The sequence below is a fragment of the Notothenia rossii genome (genome assembly GCF_949606895.1).
Source record: "Notothenia rossii genome assembly, chromosome: 3".
Taxonomy (NCBI): Eukaryota; Metazoa; Chordata; class Actinopteri; order Perciformes; family Nototheniidae; genus Notothenia; species Notothenia rossii.
Window position 1 is genome coordinate 31,365,096 of NC_136901.1, and position 17,651 is coordinate 31,382,746.

The 17,651-nt window shown below is 43.4% G+C and overlaps 1 protein-coding gene across 2 annotated transcripts; it reads left to right on the forward strand.

The window, feature by feature from the left end:
- The first annotated feature begins 671 nt into the window (after nt 1-671).
- On the forward strand, nt 672-13,623 carry LOC307033236 (uncharacterized protein). 2 transcript variants are annotated; one of them, XM_079671629.1, is made up of 8 exons: nt 672-1,980; nt 4,978-10,991; nt 11,101-11,165; nt 11,313-11,491; nt 11,890-12,164; nt 12,377-12,441; nt 12,531-12,679; nt 12,773-13,623. In XM_079671629.1, exons 1-5 carry the CDS (start codon nt 1,857-1,859, stop codon nt 12,162-12,164), a joined length of 6,657 nt encoding a protein of 2,218 aa, XP_079527755.1. In that variant the 5' UTR covers nt 672-1,856; the 3' UTR covers nt 12,377-12,441; nt 12,531-12,679; nt 12,773-13,623. The 2 variants fall into 2 exon arrangements, with proteins under 2 accessions (XP_079527755.1, XP_079527756.1); XM_079671630.1 differs by having other exon boundaries at nt 672-1,039.
- The last annotated feature ends 4,028 nt before the right edge of the window (nt 13,624-17,651 follow it).

Here is a 17,651-nt window from a genome sequence, read left to right on the forward strand (position 1 = left end):
CTGGTATTATGCCGTGCTATGCATGCCCTCCAAAAGGAAATTATATAGTTTCCAAACCGTACTTTGCCGTACAGATCATTGAAATGTCTGGGAGTTTTTGCTTTACGCTGTGCGCGCTCCCGCGAGGGGGCATAACACGGCATAAACCCCCGACGGGTAATAATGGATTATGACGGATATTTTACAATCCTGTCTGTCAAAATGACGGACAGCGAAAAAGTGTAACGCCACCTCAGTGGGACAGAGAGATATTTGGCCATGGGTGACAGCAGTGGGTCAAACTGTGCATTTTCTATCCATCACTTCAAAAACTTGACCGTTTTTGCCAAGAAGGTGAGGCTTATTGACAGGGCAAGATATACTGTTGGTAGGCTACGTGTCAATGTCTATAGGTATGTAAATGTAGCCCTGTAAATACGATGTCCTTTTGTGTGATGTTGTTTTATGCATGGCCGTATCTACCATTGAAGTCACCGAGGTCCGGACCTCGGTAATGTTTTTCGAGCTGTGTATAATAACTTGTGAAATAATTGCATTGAATGGGGTTCTTTGTAGTATTTCCATTTACTGCCGATGCATAACTGCGCAGCCTCGATTAAAGTAAACAGAAGAAGACGACATGTATCAACAAACCACCGCAGCCGAGCAGCCCGGACTTGTACCGGGCGGAGCAGCGAAGGAGTGATGAAGTATCTAGAGATCTGAGTCCAGCGGCTGCTTGTGTTTCTGTTCATCAGGACATCATATGACCAGCAGATCCTGTGTGAACGCTCTACGTTAGTCAGTGGACGTCCGACAACGTGCACACTAACTTATATTGCAGCTATACTTTGGTTTAAATTGCGTGAATAAACTAGCTAGAGAGCTAAAGTTAATTACATTCATCCAATGTCAGAAGGATTACCTTTTAACAAACGTTGTAATGCTTTTCTTTCATTTCAATTTGAGTAAAACAATGGAGATATAACCTTGTATTGTTTTCTTTTTTACACTGACTCAGATATAATGAAAAGACTACGTCAGTCGAAGTTCAGCTTAGGTAAGGAAGAGACAGGACAGGAAGAGAGAGAGAGAGAGAGAGAGAGAGAGAGAGAGAAAAAGTGATGGAAGTCAGGGAGGAACTGCAGGTATAGTCATATCTATCCAGTGGCGGCCGGTCCATAGGGGCGCTAGGGGCGCCGCCCCCACTCTTCCCACATCTTTGATTGTCATTAAAAATTAAAAATTCATAACAAAATATATTTCCAAAAAATATATATTTTTTATTTTTATTTTTATTTTAAAGAACAAGGGAAATATTATATATTTGGTATCAGTAAAATGTATAATCTACAATAACATCTTGTTTAAAATTGTTTTACGATGTCTAAAGTTACTGATAAGTCACATGTTTCCTGCCTGGCCGCAGCGTGTATCATTACCCTCTCTCGTCCGGGCGGTAGAAAAGAGCCCTCAGCCAGAGCAGCTGCAACCAACAAGCTGACTGTTGCTATCTGGAAACTATGCCGCCGAAACATAATTTCAGCCAATCACCGTCGTCAGATCTGATGCTCAAAGGGCGCCCTTTCAGCGCCCTGGCCTGTGTGTCTGTTTAGACTCGTATCCAAGGTGACGCTACAGTAGGGGATGGCTGCGTCTGCAGTTGTAGGCTAGTGGATCGCCGGAGCTGTAGATTAACATTTGCATGCTTATTGTAGTTGTAAGGGCAAGGCCTGTGGCACCATATGTGTGGGCTGGACCTGTATTTTACAGGAAAGGAGTGATCAGAGGGTCGAGTTGTCGATTCTTGTTCAGTTTTCATCTTCCTCACCCTCTCAGACTTTGAGTTGCGCGCGCTGCTAAAGAGACGCGCTACCATGGAAACCAAACAATGGTGTACCTGTATTAAATTCCGAGTGGAAACAGTCATGAGTAAATCTGATTTTGTCAGAAATCGGGAGAAATGCGGGTGTCTCCCGCGAAAATCGGGAGGGTTGGCAAGTATGACACACACACACACACACACACACACACACACACACACACACACACACACACGATGTTCGTATTTAGTCTCCTGATTTTAAATGCCCTAGTATGGTTTTGTCACCATTTCCATAGCCCCACCAAAAATATTTTCCACCAGTCGCCACTGTATCTATCCATATATCTATAACAATAGTCTTAATTTACAATAGGCATAATTGTAAAACAACATAGGCCTACATCTATTGCAGTTATGATGTCATAATAACATAAAATTGTATAAAACACAATTTGCTTACATCTTTGTTCTCTTTTGAGAATCAAACAAAACAGATTTAAATAAAACATAAAATGCAAACAAACAAGTGAAATGAACTAAATTGCTGAATTGCTTTGAATTCACTGGCAGGAGCGACAAGTGAGGAGGAGCAAAAAGTGAACAACGAGGGAGAGATTGAACAAAGAGAAATAGTAGAGGACAGAGAGAGTAATGAACAGGAAGGAGACAGAGAGAGTCAAGAAGATGGAAGAGAGGCTGCAGGTTATGGAAAGGAGAGAGACATGGAAAATGAATGTTGACAATGTGTTGTGATCATTTTAGCCTCTTCTGCATGTCCTGTTCATTAATAGTAACAATCAACTGATTCTTATGCATTAAACTTTCACAAATAATTGATGCTGCAGCCCACTGACATGGTTTGAAATCAATATATTATCCAATGTGTGACCCCCCACAGGACTTAAAAAGCACCTAACTAGATCATGAAAATCCCCAAAATCTCGGGGGGTGTCCCCCGAACCCCCCTAACATATTTGGACCTCGGTATTTAGGAAATCCTGGATACGGCCCTGGTTTTATGTTCATGTTGTAACCTACTTGCTGCCATGTTGGACAGATCTCTCTTGAAAAATAGATCGATGATCTCAATGGGACCACCTGGTTAACAAATGTTTAAATCGTGGTAGATTTTGTCAGTCTTACAACGGTATTGGGACGTTTATTTATCGCGATACCGCGATATTCGGTATATCGTTCGTTACATCCCTAATGCAGAGTATTGCACACTTACACATTATATACTAACTGCAGCTATTACCTAAATAAGTCATTTTAATGGAGCTACACAGAACCATGAAATGCCATTGTGCTAAGGAAACAAAAGAAAAGTTAACCCAAGAAAATATAAGAAAAAATAGATAACTACAGGTCGTGATAACTATTAAACATAAATTAGTCCTAAAATCATTTTATATTTGATTGTGAGCTGGAGATGTCAAATACTTGAATCCTTTTTTTGTGGAATTTATGTCAGCACCATCAGATCTTTAAAGCAAGCACTGTTTCCATTTGGAGCCACAGTAGGTTAAGAAACTTATTGAGTAATACTAGGGGATTCTTGTAAATTTGAGCAAAAGCTTCAAGAAACTTGAATCAATTTATCAACTTTGATCTGTTAATGATGATCTGAGTCCGGCACTTCCTGGGGGGCTTGGCACCAAGCCCCCAGGAAGTGCGCCGGACTCTGAGTAGAATATTCGTTGTGGCCAAACGGCGGTACTACACTTCCTTTAGGTTGCTGGGCCCGGAAACACGTTTTCCCATTGACTTACATGGGGAAAGAATGGTCTGTAAATCGTTGGATAATTTTTTTTAAACTAAATAAACCACCCAGTATGAACACTTGTATAGCCCTTATTAAAAACATTCGTTCCTCAAGTTGTAAAAATGTGCTAATAACGTTATTCTGAGAGTTATATCCCTCTGCATTATGAACGTGCATCTAACCCACGGGACCGCGCCGCCCGGCACGTTCATGTTACGTGTTCAGCACTACATGCGTTTATCTTTACCCATGGATGCACAATAACAACGGACCCATATCGTCTCACTCCCAACCCACGGAGCTGTAATAATGGATATATTGCACATGTTTGCTGTAATTCATCATTTGTAAAATATTATACTACATTCAATCTTGTACCGTAAATGATGTATTAAATAAAGTTAATATTACCGACGTTAGATTAACGTCCCTGTAGCTTCTTATTGCACTAAGAAGCCTATTGCACTGTGTATATATATATATATATATATATATATATATTGCAATAATTATTTCATGCTAAATGAAGCTATGTTGCTTGGATATCACTAGATCCTGTTACAGCGTAATATAAGTACATAACGATTGATGTGCACATTAGCATAATTACTAGCTAGCCGCTAGCTGTTAACTGCCGCCTCGTTAATATCAAATCCATCATAAAAACAAGTAATTACCATGCTGTCATGAACGTGCGGTGCTGTTACGTGTACGCAAATTGACGTGCTTGATGTGAACGAGCATTTTGGTTAAAGTTGCGTATGCGCTATGATCGCACATACGGGTACTTCTCAGGCATGCCGGGTAATCTGTGACGTTTCGCTCTCTCAAAAGTTGGGCCATTTTATCATCATGCGCCAATGAGCAACTCTCATAGGAATGAATGAGGCCCCGCCTCCCACGCTGTATCCAGTTATTATTATACATCCATGCTTGGCACACACACACACAGAACAATTTGACACATTTCCCCCTCTTATGCGCCCATCCCCCCACATGGATCGCACCTGGCACACGCAATGCATGTTCAGTGTCTATTATTTGTATATTTACTGACGTTTTTCAAACCAGTAGTCTGATACAATATGTACAGTTTGAAAGTGTGTTAAATGAAATTTGGTGATGATTAATGTTTTTTCTGTTAATGTAATAGCAATTAAAACAGGACCGGTCAAATTTCACCAAGAACATCAGAGTAAGGAAGGGAAAACAAACACAATAGGAGAGTTAAACGAGGGAACATTTGATTAGAGATTCATAAATAGAGAAATGTGGCTCTCAGTTCTGAGCTTTACATTAAAGTAATGGTTAGGTTCCTAACTTTCAAATAATGTGTGCCTTAGAATGTTGAGCTGATATTTCCCCTTATGATATCTGTCGGTCTCTAACCATTGATAATTTGTAACAGTTGCATCAACAATTGCTACAACTGCTGCACCTACAACTGCCTCACCTACAACTGCTGCGCCTACAACTGTTTCGCCTATGACCGCTGCCCTAACAACTAATTCACCTACGACTGCTGCACCTACAACTAGTGAGCCTACAAGTGCTGCGTCTCCAACCGCAGAAGCTACAATTGCAGCACCTACAACTGCTGCTCCAACGACTGCTTCACCTACTACTGTTGCTCCAACGACAGATGCCCCCACAACTGCAGCACCTACAACTGCTGCACCTACTACTATTGCCCTGACAACTGCTGCACCTACCACTGATGCTCCAACAACTGCAGCACCTACAACGGCTGCTCCAACAACTGCTTCACCTACGACTTTTGCTCCAACGACCACTGCCCCTATAACTGCAGCACTTACAACTGCTGCTCCAACTACTTTTTCACCTACGACTGTTTCGCCAACGACTGCTGCACCTACAACAGCAGCACCTATAACTGCTACACCTACTACTGTTGCCCTGACAACTGCAGCACCTCCAACTGCTGCTGCTGCAAGTGCCGCTGCTACAACTGCTGTGGCTACAACTGCTGCGGCTACTACTTTTGCCCCGACACCTGTGTCACCTACAACTGGTGCACCTACAACTGCATTGCATACGACTGCTGCACCTACAACTGATGCCCCTATAACTTCTGATCCTACAACTGCTGCTGCTACAACCGCTGCAGCTACTACTGTTGCCCCAACAACTGCTGCACCTACAACTGCATCACCTACAACTGCAGAAGCTACAACCGCTGGAGCTACTACTGTTGCTCCTATAACTGCTGCTCCAACAACCGCTGCCCCCACAAGTGCAGCACCTACATCTGCTGCACCTACTACTATTGCCCTGACAACTGCTGCACCTACAATTGCTGCTCCAACAACTGCTTCACCTACGACCTTTGCTCCAACGACCACTGCCCCAATAACTGCAGCACTTACAACTGCTGCTCCAAATACTTTTTCACCTACGACTGTTTCGCCAACGACTGCTGCACCTAAAACGGCAGCACCTATAACTGCTACACCTACTACTGTTGCCCTGACAACTGCAGAATCTACAACTGTTGCCCTGACAACTGCAGCACCTACAACTGCTGCTGCTGCAACTGCCACTGCTACAACTGCTGCGGCTACTACTTTTACCCCGACACATGTGTCACCTACAACTGGTGCGCCTACATCTGCATTGCTTACGACTGCTGCACCTACAACGGCAGCACCTACAACGGCAGCACCTACGACTGTTGCCCTGACAACTGCAGCACCTACAACTGCTGAGGCTACAACTGCTGCACCAACCACTGCAGTCCCTAACACTGCTGCTCCAACAACTGCTGCCCCGGCAACCGTTTCGCATACAACTGCTGCACCTACGACTGCTGCCCCTACAACAATAGTAGCCACAACTGCTGCACCTACAACTACTTCCCCTACAACTGCAGCACCTACGACTGCTGCACCTACGACTGCTGCACCTACAACTGCAGCACCTACAACTGCTGCACCTACGACTGCTGCCACTACGACTGTTGCCCTGACAACTGTAGCACCTACAACTGATGAGGCTACAACTGTTGACCTGACAACTGCAGCACCTACAACTGATGAGGCTACAACTGTTGACCTGACAACTGCAGCACCTACAACTGTTGCTCCGACGACTGCTTCACCTACTACTGTTGCTCCAACAACTGCTGCCCCTACAACTGCAGCACCTACAACTGCTGCACCTACTACTATTGCCCTGACAACTGCTGCACCTACCACTGCTGCTCTAACAACTGCTTCACCTACGACTTTTGCTCCAACGACCACTGCCCTTATAACTGCATCACTTACAACTGATGCGGCTACATCTGCTGCCCCGACAACTGTTATGCCAACAACTGCTGCACCTAAAACTGTTGCGGCTACAACTGATGCACCTACAACTGCTGCTCCAACTACTTTTTCACCTACGACTGTTGCTCCAACAACTGCTGCCCCTATAACAACAGCACCTATATCTGCTGTACCTACTACTGTTGCCCTGACAACTGCAAAACCTACAACTGTTGCCCTGACAACTGCAGCACCTACAACTGCTGCTGCTGCAACTGCTACAACTGCTGCGGCTACAACTGCTGCGGCTACTACTGTTGCCCTGACACCTTTGTCACCTACAACTGCTTTCCCTACAACAGCATCACCTATAACCGCTGCACTTACTACTGTTGCCCTGACAACTGCAGCACCTACAACTGATGCTGCTACAACTGCTGAGGCTACAACTGCTTCTCCAACCACTGCAGTCCCTACCACTGCTGTTCCAACAACTGCAGCACCTACAACTGCTGAGGCTACAACTGCTTCTCCAACCACTGCAGTCCCTACCACTGCTGCTCCAACAACTGCTGCCCCGGCAACCGTTTCACATACAACTGCTGCACCTACGACTGCTGCCCCTACAACAATAGTAGTCACATCTGCTGCACCTACAACTACTGTGCATACAACTGCATCACCTACAACTGCTGCTCCAACGACTGCTGTACCTAAGACTGCAGAAGCTACAACAGCAGCAACTACAACAGGTGCGCCTACAACTGCATCTCTTACGACTGCTGCACCTACAACTGCTTTCCCTACAACAGCATCACCTATAACTGCTGCACCTACTACTGTTGCCCTGACAACTTTAGCACCTACAACTGGTGCACCTACAACTGCATTGCCTACGACTGCTGGGCCTACCACTGTTGCCCTGACAACTGCAGCACCTACAACTGCTGCACCTACGACTGTTGCCCTGACAACTGCAGCACCTACATCTGCTGAGGCTACAACTGCATCACCTACAACTGTTGCTCCAACGACTGCTTCACCTAAGACTGCAGAAGCTACAACAGCAGCACCTAAAACTGGTGCGCCTACAACTGCATCTCCTAAAACTGCTTCCCCTACAACTGCAGCTCCTACAACTGCTTCCCCTACAACTGCAGCTCCTACAACTGCTTCCCCTACAACTGCAGCTCCTACAACTGCTTCCCCTACAACTGCAGCACATATGACTGTTGCCCTGACAACTGCAGCACCTACAACTGCTGCACCTTCAACTGCAGCTCCTACAACTGCTTCCCCTACAACTGCAGCTCCTACAACTGCTTCCCCTACAACTGCAGCACATATGACTGTTGCCCTGACAACTGAAGCACCTACAACTGCTGCACCTACAACTGCTGTGGCTACTACTGTTGACCCGACACCTGTTTCACCTACAACTGTTGTGCCTACAACTGTTTCCCCAACAACTGCAGCCCCTATAACTGCTGCGCCTACAACTGCTGCGGCTGGAACTGCTGCGCCTACAACTGCAGCCCCTAAAACAGCTGCTGCTAGTACTGTTGCCCCGACACCTGTTTCACCTACAACTGCATTGCCTACGACTGCTGGGCCTACCACTGTTGCCCTGACAACTGCAGCACCTACAACTGCTGCACCTACGACTGTTGCCCTGACAACTGCAGCACCTACATCTGCTGAGGCTACAACTGCATTACCTACAACTGTTGCTCCAACGACTGCTTCACCTAAGACTGCAGAAGCTACAACTGCAGCCCCTACAACTGCAGCACCTACAACTGCTGCGTCTACAACTGCTGCGACTACAACTGCTGCGCCTACAACTGCAGCCCCTACAACAGCTGCTGCTACTACTGTTGCCCCGACACCTGTTTCACCTACAACTGCTGCGCCTACAACTGTTGCACCTACAACTGATGCCCCTACCACTGCTTCACCTACATCTGCAGCACCTACAACTGTATCACCTACAACTGCTGAGCCTACAACTGCTGCAGCTACTACTGTTTCCCCAACAACTGCTTCACCTACAACTGCTGCGCCTACAACTGCATCACCTACAACTGCTTCACCTACAACTGCAGCCCCTACAACTGCTGCGCCTACAACTGCTGCGGCTACAACTGCTGCGCCTACAACTGCAGCCCCTACAACAGCTGCTGCTACTACTGTTGCCCCGACACCTATTTCACCTACAACTGCATTGCCTACGACTGCTGGGCCTACCACTGTTGCCCTGACAACTGCAGCACCTACAACTGCTGCACCTACGACTGTTGCCCTGACAACTGCAGCACCTACATCTGCTGAGGCTACAACTGCATCACCTACAACTGTTGCTCCAACGACTGCTTCACCTAAGACTGCAGAAGCTACAACTGCAGCCCCTACAACTGCAGCACCTACAACTGCTGCGCCTACAACTGTTGCACCTACAACTGATGCCCCTACCACTGCTTCACCTACATCTGCAGCACCTACAACTGTATCACCTACAACTGCTGAGCCTACAACTGCTGCAGCTACTACTGTTTCCCCAACAACTGCTTCACCTACAACTGCTGCGCCTACAACTGCATCACCTACAACTGCTTCACCTACAACTGCAGCCCCTACAACTGCTGCGCCTACAACTACTGCGGCTACAACTGCTGCGCCTACAACTGCAGCCCCTACAACAGCTGCTGCTACTACTGTTGCCCCGACACCTATTTCACCTACAACTGCATTGCCTACGACTGCTGGGCCTACCACTGTTGCCCTGACAACTGCAGCACCTACAACTGCTGCACCTACGACTGTTGCCCTGACAACTGCAGCACCTACATCTGTTGCTCCAACGACTGCTTCACCTAAGACTGCAGAAGCTACAACTGCAGCCCCTACAACTGCAGCACCTACAACTGCTGCGTCTACAACTGCTGCGGCTACAACTGCTGCGCCTACAACTGCAGCCCCTACAACAGCTGCTGCTAGTACTGTTGCCCCGACACCTGTTTCACCTACAACTGCTGCGCCTAAAACTGCTGCACCTACAACTGATGCCCCTACCACTGCTTCACCTACATCTGCAGCACCTACAACTGTATCACCTACAACTGCTGAGCATACAACTGCTGCAGCTACTACTGTTTCCCCAACAACTGCTTCACCTACAACTGCTGCGCCTACAACTGCATCACCTACAACTGCATCACCTACAACTGCTTCACCTACAACTGCAGCCCCTACAACTGCTGCGCCTACAACTGCTGCGGCTACAACTGCTGCGCCTACAACTGCAGCCCCTACAACAGCTGCTGCTACTACTGTTGCCCCGACACCTGTTTCACCTACAACTGCATTGCCTACGACTGCTGGCCCTACCACTGTTGCCCTGACAACTGCAGCACCTACAACTGCTGCACCTACGACTGTTGCCCTTACAACTGCAGCACCTACATCTGCTGAGGCTACAACTGCATCACCTACAACTGTTGCTCCAACGACTGCTTCACCTAAGACTGCAGAAGCTACAACTGCAGCCCCTACAACTGCAGCACCTACAACTGCTGCATCTACAACTGCTGCGGCTACAACTGCTGCGCCTACAACTGCAGCCCCTACAACTGCTGCACCTACAACTGATGCCCCTACCACTGCTTCACCTACATCTGCAGCACCTACAACTGTATCACCTACAACTGCTGCAGCTACTACTGTTTCCCCAACAACTGCTTCACCTAAAACTGCTGCGCCTACTACTGCATCACCTACAACTGCATCACCTACAACTGCTTCACCTTCATCTGCAGCACCTACAACTGCTGAGCCTACAACTGCTGCACCTACTATTGCTGCACTGACAACTGTTGCACCTACGACTGCTGCACCCACAACTGCTGCCCATTCAACTGCAGCACCCACAACTGCTGCACCTACGACTGCTGCACCCACAACTGCTGCACCTGTGACTGCTGCACCCACAACTGCAGTACCTACAACTGCTTCATCTACAACTGCAGCACCTATGACTGCTGCTGCTCCAACGTACGTCATCACAGCAGCCATGGAAGGCGAACCATTTATTGATGCTTATAATGACAACACAAGCACACAATACAAAGAATTAGAAACACGACTTCTATCAACGGTGAGTGTTTTTTGTTATATCACCTCGATTTGAGTATCTCTGAATTTGTATTTTAAGTATATTGTGACAAAAGTGACTAAAAGTCTTTCAATGTTGCTTTTTTTTGCAGTGTTCTAAGATATACAAACCCAAATTTGGAAACAGATTTTCCCACTGCAAGCTGAAAAAGCTCAGGTAAAAAAGGTTTCACTTCAATTGGGTCTCAAAAAGACAAATGCTTTAGTGTTGATAGTGACACATGTAAATCAGACGACACAAGGCAACAGACAGAGTCTTTCATATCATAATTGTTCTCTTTTTTCGTTTGACGTTATAAAACAGCGCTTTAGCAGCAAGGGCGCCCGGAACTGAAGCAGAAATGGGAGTTGTGTTCAACAGCACTACTCCTCTTGCAGATCTCCCACAAAAAAATGAAGTGGTTCAAACCTTAGTAGAAGCTGTGAATAATACCAACAGTACCTTCGACGTGAGCATAAGTCCTGATTCAGTCAAAGTTGAATGTAAGTAAACACAACACAATGTTTCTCTCCAATAAGTTTCTAAACCATTTTGAATAACATGTACTGTGCATGCTTGGTTTATAAATAATTTACTAACAAAAGTATGTAGCTAAGGAAAAAATGTAGGTAAAGACAAAATTAATGAACACTACTTTAATGATTTTCAGTTTGGAGTTGTTTATTGTTTAGTGTCATATCTTGCAAATAAATTGATATTTGCTGCAAGAATACTTTTTCCTAAGAAACTTCAGAACAAATATAATTTTGTCAGCCCTTCATCATTGATCTTATTTCTGTAAAACTGGCACCAGGGTTTTACCTACAAAAAAAAAACATAAATCATCTTTGTTTGGGCACTGATACATATTAACATAATATGTATATATCTGTTTTTACAGCAGGTCCAGTCCCAGCTACAACTACAGCACCTACAACTGCTAAACCCAAAACTGCAGCACCTACAACTGCTAAACCCAAAACTGCAGCACCTACAACTGCTAAACCTAAAACGGCAGAACCTACAACGGCTCGACCTGCAACTACAGCACCTACTACTATAGCCCTTATAATAAAAAGGGTGACTTTCAGATCTGTTCAAGACACATTTACGAGTGACTTGCTGAATCCATCTTCTGCTGCTTATAAAGGTCGAGCTATAACGATAAATACTTAGGTAAGTTTACCCCTATAAATACAATCTGCTGGTAGATCTACGGCAATATTTAATCAGAGAGCTAAAGCGCCTACTCAAAATATGAGAAGCCTACTCCACTGTTACCACACTATAATGATCAATTATTCATTGATGAAAGACCAAAAAAGATCAAGTCAAATAAATGAGTAAAGCTCTAAATTCCAATGCAATTTTTTTTTGTGTTTCTACAGCTTACACCTGTTTTCCAAAAGGCATTCCCTTCGTCGTTCAAATCACTAGATGTTGTTTCATTCAGGTAATTTTTTTAAACTATTAAAGTTTTATAATAAAGAGTAGGATCCTATATCTGATATTTCAAACAATATTGTGTTTCTCTTTCTGCAGTAATGGATCAATCATCAACGTCATTGATGTTTCATTTGTAAGCACATCTGCTCCTAATAGCACTCAGATTGCGAACGCTTTGATCAACGCAGTTTCAACAGTCGTTGGATTCGACATTGAAGGCAGCTCCATTGGCGTAAATGGCATATGTAAGTAAATAGTGAGTGCTACTTAACAAAACAAAAAGAAAATTCTACTTTTTGTTGATTTAATGTTTTGTTTCTTTTTGTTCTCATTTACAGCTTCCAGTGGAGTAAGACACAAGATCAGTCTTGTCACCGCATCCTGCCTCTGTCTGTTGTCATGGATACTATCAAACCAGCAATAGCATTAGGGCCGTTCTTAAAATTTGAATTGTAATCACAACATGACTGCCATCACTGGAATGAAAAATAATTTATTCATGGTGAAATACTCTGTTGGTTCAAAAGGATTCATGATTTCTTCAGTCTTGTTCAGATTCAGATGAACTTGATATAAAATGTAACTTTGAGTAACGCGTCCATTCAATCATCATTAGACCAATAGGCAAGACATGTAACATTACCCGAGGAATGTAAAAAGAATTGTACTAATAATGTACAAATTAATCTTCACTGATCAATTTGCTATAAGAATATCACATTTTTTGACAGTAACTAATGCTATCTTGTTTAAGTTTAGAGAAAATGTCATAGATTAAAATGAAGAAACACATCACTGAATCGTCCAATCCATTTAAATGTATACATGATGTATAATAATGTACAAATACAGCCTAATATCACAAATCAGCTTCAGGGGGCTTTACAATCTGTACAGCCCATATGAAACCCTCTGTTCGTAGAACCCTACAGAAAAAAAATAACCCAAATAAAAAAAACAAATGAAGGACAAATAGAAGAAACCTCAGGAAAAGGCTATGGAGGGATCCCTCTCCAAGAACAGAAAAAAATAACCCTAAACGAATGCAGAGCTTTATAATCATTGTACACAAATACATGTCTAAACAATTCAATGTCAATCTTTTTATTTATGAAATGTATTTTTGTAAAATGTCTTGTTTGTATATATTCTGTCCGAAGATTTATAGAATACAAAATCTCTAAAAGAAGTGTATTTGTCTTTTGTGTGTTATGTATCGATTTTCATAGGTATTGTATAAGTGTATGTTATCAGGTTTAATGTCAGGACCCTACATAAAGCAACAGTGATGTTTAGGAACAATCAATGTGATTTTCTATGATTACATTTTACCAAAGCACCTTACAATATGCCTTCTCAGCCTTTGTAGTGCCAGTGAATCAGAACCTGTTAACCCTTTGGAGTCCTGGGCTAATTTGGCAGTTTTCACATACTTTTGATTTGTCTTACTAAACCCCATTAAGAAATTGTTGGCATGTCAATGTTTGGTATCTTTTTTTTAAGGACAACCTCACCTATATAACCTGATAGTTATTTCTTTCATTTTGAGATACTATATGAACATTTTGGACCCAAAATCACAAAAGAATGTAAAAACTGATTTTGAAAATGATATTATTTTTCATAGGTAACACAAACATACACAACGAAACCATTTGAAAGATGGAAATATATACATGGGATGTCACTATGATAATGTAAAAGTTTGATTGAGGTAGCATAAACCTATATACACATTTTATGAACAAATAACAGGTGTATCCATAGGCTTTTTTTCCTAATTTCTCAAGTTTTGTCAACAGTGACACAGTAGGCACAACAAAACATTTGAAAGCTTAAATAATGTACATGGGATTTCATTCTGAGAAGGCAAAAGTGTTATTATAAATATAATACAAATATATATATATATATATACACATTATGTACAAAAATCTGTTTTTTCTGTCTTTATCTGTGCCATGCTTCAAAGCAGTTTCTGTCAAATACGACACAGAGGGCAACATCACAGGCTCCTCCTCCATGTCAAAAAACAAGCTTATAGCTTGACTCACGTTCAGAGTTCTCTTCATCATAGTTGAATCTTCAAAACTCTAAATCTATCTAACTATATCTAAATTCTCAATGTTTGTCTGTTACTTTACTTCAATCGCAGTCTCCCGCCGTCTCTCTCCATTTCCCGCCGCCTCTCTTTGGTTCCCGCCGTCCCTCTTCGTCTCTTTTCGTCTCGCTTCGTATGACTCCGTTTACCTGATTACCTCACCCCATCCCTCTTAAATACATCCTGTTGAGCAGAATATACAGTTTGCAGTATTTTCCGTTTCGTAAAAGGATAAAATACGGCGAAGTTATTTAAATATGTGCTTCCATTTTTCATACTTTTGAAATATATTTGTATTAACTTTATATCATCGTATCTCCGTGTTTATTGGGTCTTTTTGCATGAAACAAAGACTGGCATATAGTTTCAAGCCAGTACTTTTGACAAAAATACACATACTGTACATCCTGTTGAGCAGGATCTACAGTTTCCAGTATTTTCCGTTTCGTAAAATGATCAAATACGGCGAAGATATTCAAATATGTGCTTCCATTTTTCATACTTTTGAAATGTATTAACTTTATATCATCGTATCTCCGTGTTTACTGGGTCTTTTTGCATGAAACAAAGACTGGGATATAGTTTCAAGCCAGTACCTTCGACAGAGATACACGGCAATGTTGTCCGAACTGTTGTTTTTATGCGGCACCGGCTTGAACAGGTCATGTGAGCTGATCACGCCGGCGTGACGGTCGACTCCAAAGGGTAAAGCCCGGTGCCCAAGGCGGCCGGCAACATCTTGCAAGGAACAGCGTCTGAGGGCTTCTTAACATTTAACAAACTACACTGAACAAAAATATAAATGCAACACTTTTGTTTTTGCTCCCATTTTTCATGAGATGAACTCAAAGATCTAACACATTTTCTATATACACAAAATAACCATTTCTCTCAACTGTTGTTCACAAATCTGAAAAAATCTGTGATAGTGAGCACTTCTCCTTTGCCGAGATAATCCATCCCACCTCACAGGTGTGGCATATCAAGATGCTGATTAGACAGCATAATTATTGCACAGGTGTGCCTTAGGCTGGCCACAATAAAAGGCCACTCTGAAACATGCAGTTTTGCTTTATTGGGGGGGTCTAGGGGGGTCCGAAAACCCTAGGGTTAAACCCTAACCCTAACATGTCACCTATCTCCTTCGCATAGAGTTGATCAGGTTGTTGATTGTGGCCTGTGGAATGTTGGTCCACTCCTCTTCAATGGGTGTGCAAAGTTGCTGGATATTGGCAGGAACTGGAACATGCTGTCGTATACGTCGATCCAGAGCATCCCACAACTGCTGCCCATTCAACTGGTGACATGTTAGGGTTAGGGTTAGGGTTAGGGTTTAACCCCAGGATTTTCTGACCCCCCCAGACCCCCCCAATAAAGAAAAACTGCACGTTTCAGAGTGGCTTTTTATTGTGGCCAGCCTAAAGCACACCTGTGCAATAATCATGCTGTCTAATCAGCATCTTGATATGCCACACCTGTAAAGTGGGATGGATTATCTCGGGCCAAGATTCTCGGCAAAGGGGAAGTGCTCACTATCTCAGATTTTTTCAGATTTGTGAACAATATTTGAGAAAAATTGTTATTTTGTGTATATAGAAAATGTTTTAGATCTTTGAGTTCATCTCATGAAAAATGGGAGCAAAAACAAAAGTGTTGCATTTATATTTTTGTTCAGTGTATGAATGTGTCATACCCACTTAACGGGAAGAAACTCAAGAGATTACTAGTAGAGCATAGTTCATTTTGAATATTAAATGAGCATTTATTAAGAACACTTTCCAGACAGACATTTTTAGAAATACATAATTCCTTGAGTGACCTATTTTAGCCCATAGTCAGTGTAAGGGAAAATGCTGTCAAATGGACATAATTAACAATGCAACTGACGACCAAATGGCAGAATGCGTCTCAATGGACATGCTACTCCAATTGTCTATCAGTTTACTGTACCCAAAGTGACAAACAAAGTATTAATTTGGACACGCTGAAATACGTTGAATTTACAATAGGTGTAGCTGCAGTAACACCTTCCCCGCCTTTCAGAGACTTATTGCTGTGTAAAAAAGCCATGTGCACCGCCCTGTATCTCTGCACGTGTGTGTGCCTGTGAGTCTGATGCCCTAACAGCAGCGACTCTGCTGTTTTTACCTGCTTGTCCATTTTGTCATTCAAATGTTAACGAAACGGATAGATTTCCATGCACATCAGCGGCTGTCGGATTAAAACAGTTTAATGCACTTTTAACACTCACATACCCAGGATTCCTGCTCCTTTCAGGGGTTACAGTGAGGTGACGTAGCCTGTCCTCTGGGTGCGCTCTGTCGGGGGGTATCACAGCCTGCTTCTCCGGGGTGCTGCAGTCATTTTCAGGCTCCTCTCCACAGTTGTCCCCCTACACATGACTTTTAAATTGATAATTTTGGATGTAAATGGTCCATCGTATCATTACTATGGGTCTCTGAAACAATCAGACTTTTACCACACTGTTAGCAGGGTTTCATCCGATTTTCAGCACTCTTTTCCCCGCAGAAACTAGTTTAAATCACCGTTGTCACTATGGTGGGGATTTATGAATGTACCTGTGTGTGGTGCGGAGCTTTCATGCACTTTGAATCCATTGATTTGCCTTTTTTGTTGTTGTATTTTTTACTGTTAATGCACTGTGCTCCCTGGGATGATGCACCCTCCTGTGGGGACACATGAGAACTGCACTCAAATGACTTTGTGCTTTTTAAATTGTTTAAAATAGTTTTTCCACTTTTAAAAAACGCTTTCTGCCCTGGAAATCATTTCTAATCATTATTACCGTTATGGAGGGGCTGCAGGAACACTTTCCCCGCCTTGCAAACACTTATTCCTGGGTAAAATAATCCATTTGTCTCCGCCTGCTTTCCATCAGCACCACAGATTCATTTCAAACGGTTTAAAGTAGTTTTTCCACTTTTAAAACCCTCTTTCTGCCCCAGAAATGATTTATAATCATTATTACCATTATGGAGGGGCTTCAGGAACACTTTCCCCGCCTTTCAGAGACTTATTGCTGGGTAAAAAAGCCATGTGCACCGTCCTGGATCTCAGCTTGTGTGTGTGCCTGTGAGTCTGAGGCCCTGAAAGCA

Excerpts from the sequence above, each read along its gene's own strand:
- LOC307033236 (XM_079671629.1), top strand. The coding sequence starts at position 1,857 with ATGGAAACCAAACAATGGTGTACCTGTATTAAATTCCGAGTGGAAACA. Across the intron at positions 11,166-11,312 it reads TGCAAGCTGAAAAAGCTCAG|CGCTTTAGCAGCAAGGGCGC; the intron begins GTAAAAAAGGTT and ends GTTATAAAACAG. Across the intron at positions 11,492-11,889 it reads TGATTCAGTCAAAGTTGAAT|CAGGTCCAGTCCCAGCTACA; the intron begins GTAAGTAAACAC and ends CTGTTTTTACAG.